We start from the raw sequence: 1,577 nt of genomic DNA, 5'->3' as shown, positions 1-1,577 counted from the left end.
CGTAGTTAGATATGGTAGATGCTTCATATTAATGGTGATGGTATAGAAGAGATCACTGGGACCCCTGCGGCGAGCTCTTCTTCAAGCGACAGGGAAGAAACACCTACCCATGTGACTAGAAATTCTGATAATGATGAGGCAAGCTTAAATCCAAATGGAAGGCTAGACTCGGACAACAGAAGTTTGAAAATAAGGAAAAAAGTGTTTAAAATTGCAACATGGAATGTAAGGACTTTATTTAAAGCAGGAAACCTGGACAATCTAGTTAAAGAAATGGAATCAATGAAGTTTGATATTCTTGGAATTAGTGAAACCAGATAAAAGATAAAATTATGATTTATTTGGGAGGAGATAAACATCAGTATGGAGTCGGGGTAATTATGAAGAGAGAAATCGCGAGCACCATGGTAGGACCCTCGCCCGTATCAGGAAGACTGATGATGGTAAAACTGAAGGGAGTGCATTTCAATGTGAACGTTATTCAGGTCTACGCACCAACACAGGACCACCCAGACGACGAGATCGAAGAGTTCTATGATAACCTACAACACCTCATGAAATACACTAAATCATTGGAAGTGAACATAATTGTGGGTGACCTAAATGCCAAAGTAGGAAAAGGTACAGATCATCCAGTCGTAGGAAACTACGGCCATGGCAACAGAAATGAAAAAGGCTCAAAGATAATTGAATTCTGCAAAGGGAACAACCTATCAGTTATGAACACAATGTTCAAACACCACCCACAAAACATATACACATGGAAAAGTCCTGGGGATGTATGCCGTAACCAAATAGATTACATCCTGATTAATGGCCGGTTCAAGAACAGTCTGAAGAATGTGAAAACACACCCAGGAGCAGACATAGACTCGGATCATAATCCTGTTGTTATGAAGTTGGAATTAAAATTGAAAAGAAGGGAATCCATGAACAATACAATCTAAACATGTTAAAAGAAGAAAACATCAGGAATCAATTTAACGTAGAAGTGAAAAACATGTTCTCCACACTCACAGTTGGGGATAATACACAAATTGACACCCTAGAAGAAAACTGGGAAAATCTGAAACATGGCTTGTCAAACGCCTCTAAGAAAGTTCTCCCCAAGAGAAAAGAGCAAAGCAAAGCTGGATGACGGATGAAATTCTAAATCTCATGGAAGAAAGAAAATCAGTAAAACACAGAGAGCAATCCCGGTATGAAATTTTAAGAAAAAGAATTGACACAGAATGCAAGAATGCAAAAGAGAGGTGGTAGAATAAGAAATGCGAATACACAGAGTTACTTGAGGCCAGAAACCAACATCAAGAAATGCACGACAAAATCAAGGAAGTGACTGGAAAACGTAAAACAAACAAGGGAAGTGAATGCATCAAAGATAAAAAAGGCAATATGTTATTTGATGAAAATGAAATAAAGAATAGATGGGAAGAATATGTGACAGATCTGTATGGTGACATCAGAAATAACAATCTAGAATTGCCTTCAAATGAAGATGGTGAAGATCTGCTAGTGGATGAAGCCAAGAAGGCAATACATGAACTAAACTCCGGCAAGGCAGCAGGACTGGATAA

At 38.5% G+C, this 1,577-nt stretch overlaps 1 protein-coding gene across 1 annotated transcript in view; it reads left to right on the top strand.

The window, feature by feature from the left end:
- The first annotated feature begins 1,395 nt into the window (after window positions 1–1,395).
- Window positions 1,396–1,577, top strand: part of LOC119568296 — a 393-nt gene continuing 211 nt past the window's right edge. Inside the window, exon 1 of the mRNA XM_037916754.1 lies at window positions 1,396–1,577. This exon is cut by the window's right edge and continues 211 nt beyond it. Within this exon, the coding sequence (XP_037772682.1) occupies window positions 1,396–1,577 (182 nt within the window).

The sequence above is a fragment of the Penaeus monodon genome, chromosome 43, assembly GCF_015228065.2.
Source record: "Penaeus monodon isolate SGIC_2016 chromosome 43, NSTDA_Pmon_1, whole genome shotgun sequence".
NCBI classification, from domain to species: domain Eukaryota; kingdom Metazoa; phylum Arthropoda; class Malacostraca; order Decapoda; family Penaeidae; genus Penaeus; species Penaeus monodon.
This window is presented reverse-complemented; position numbering and strand designations above follow the sequence as displayed.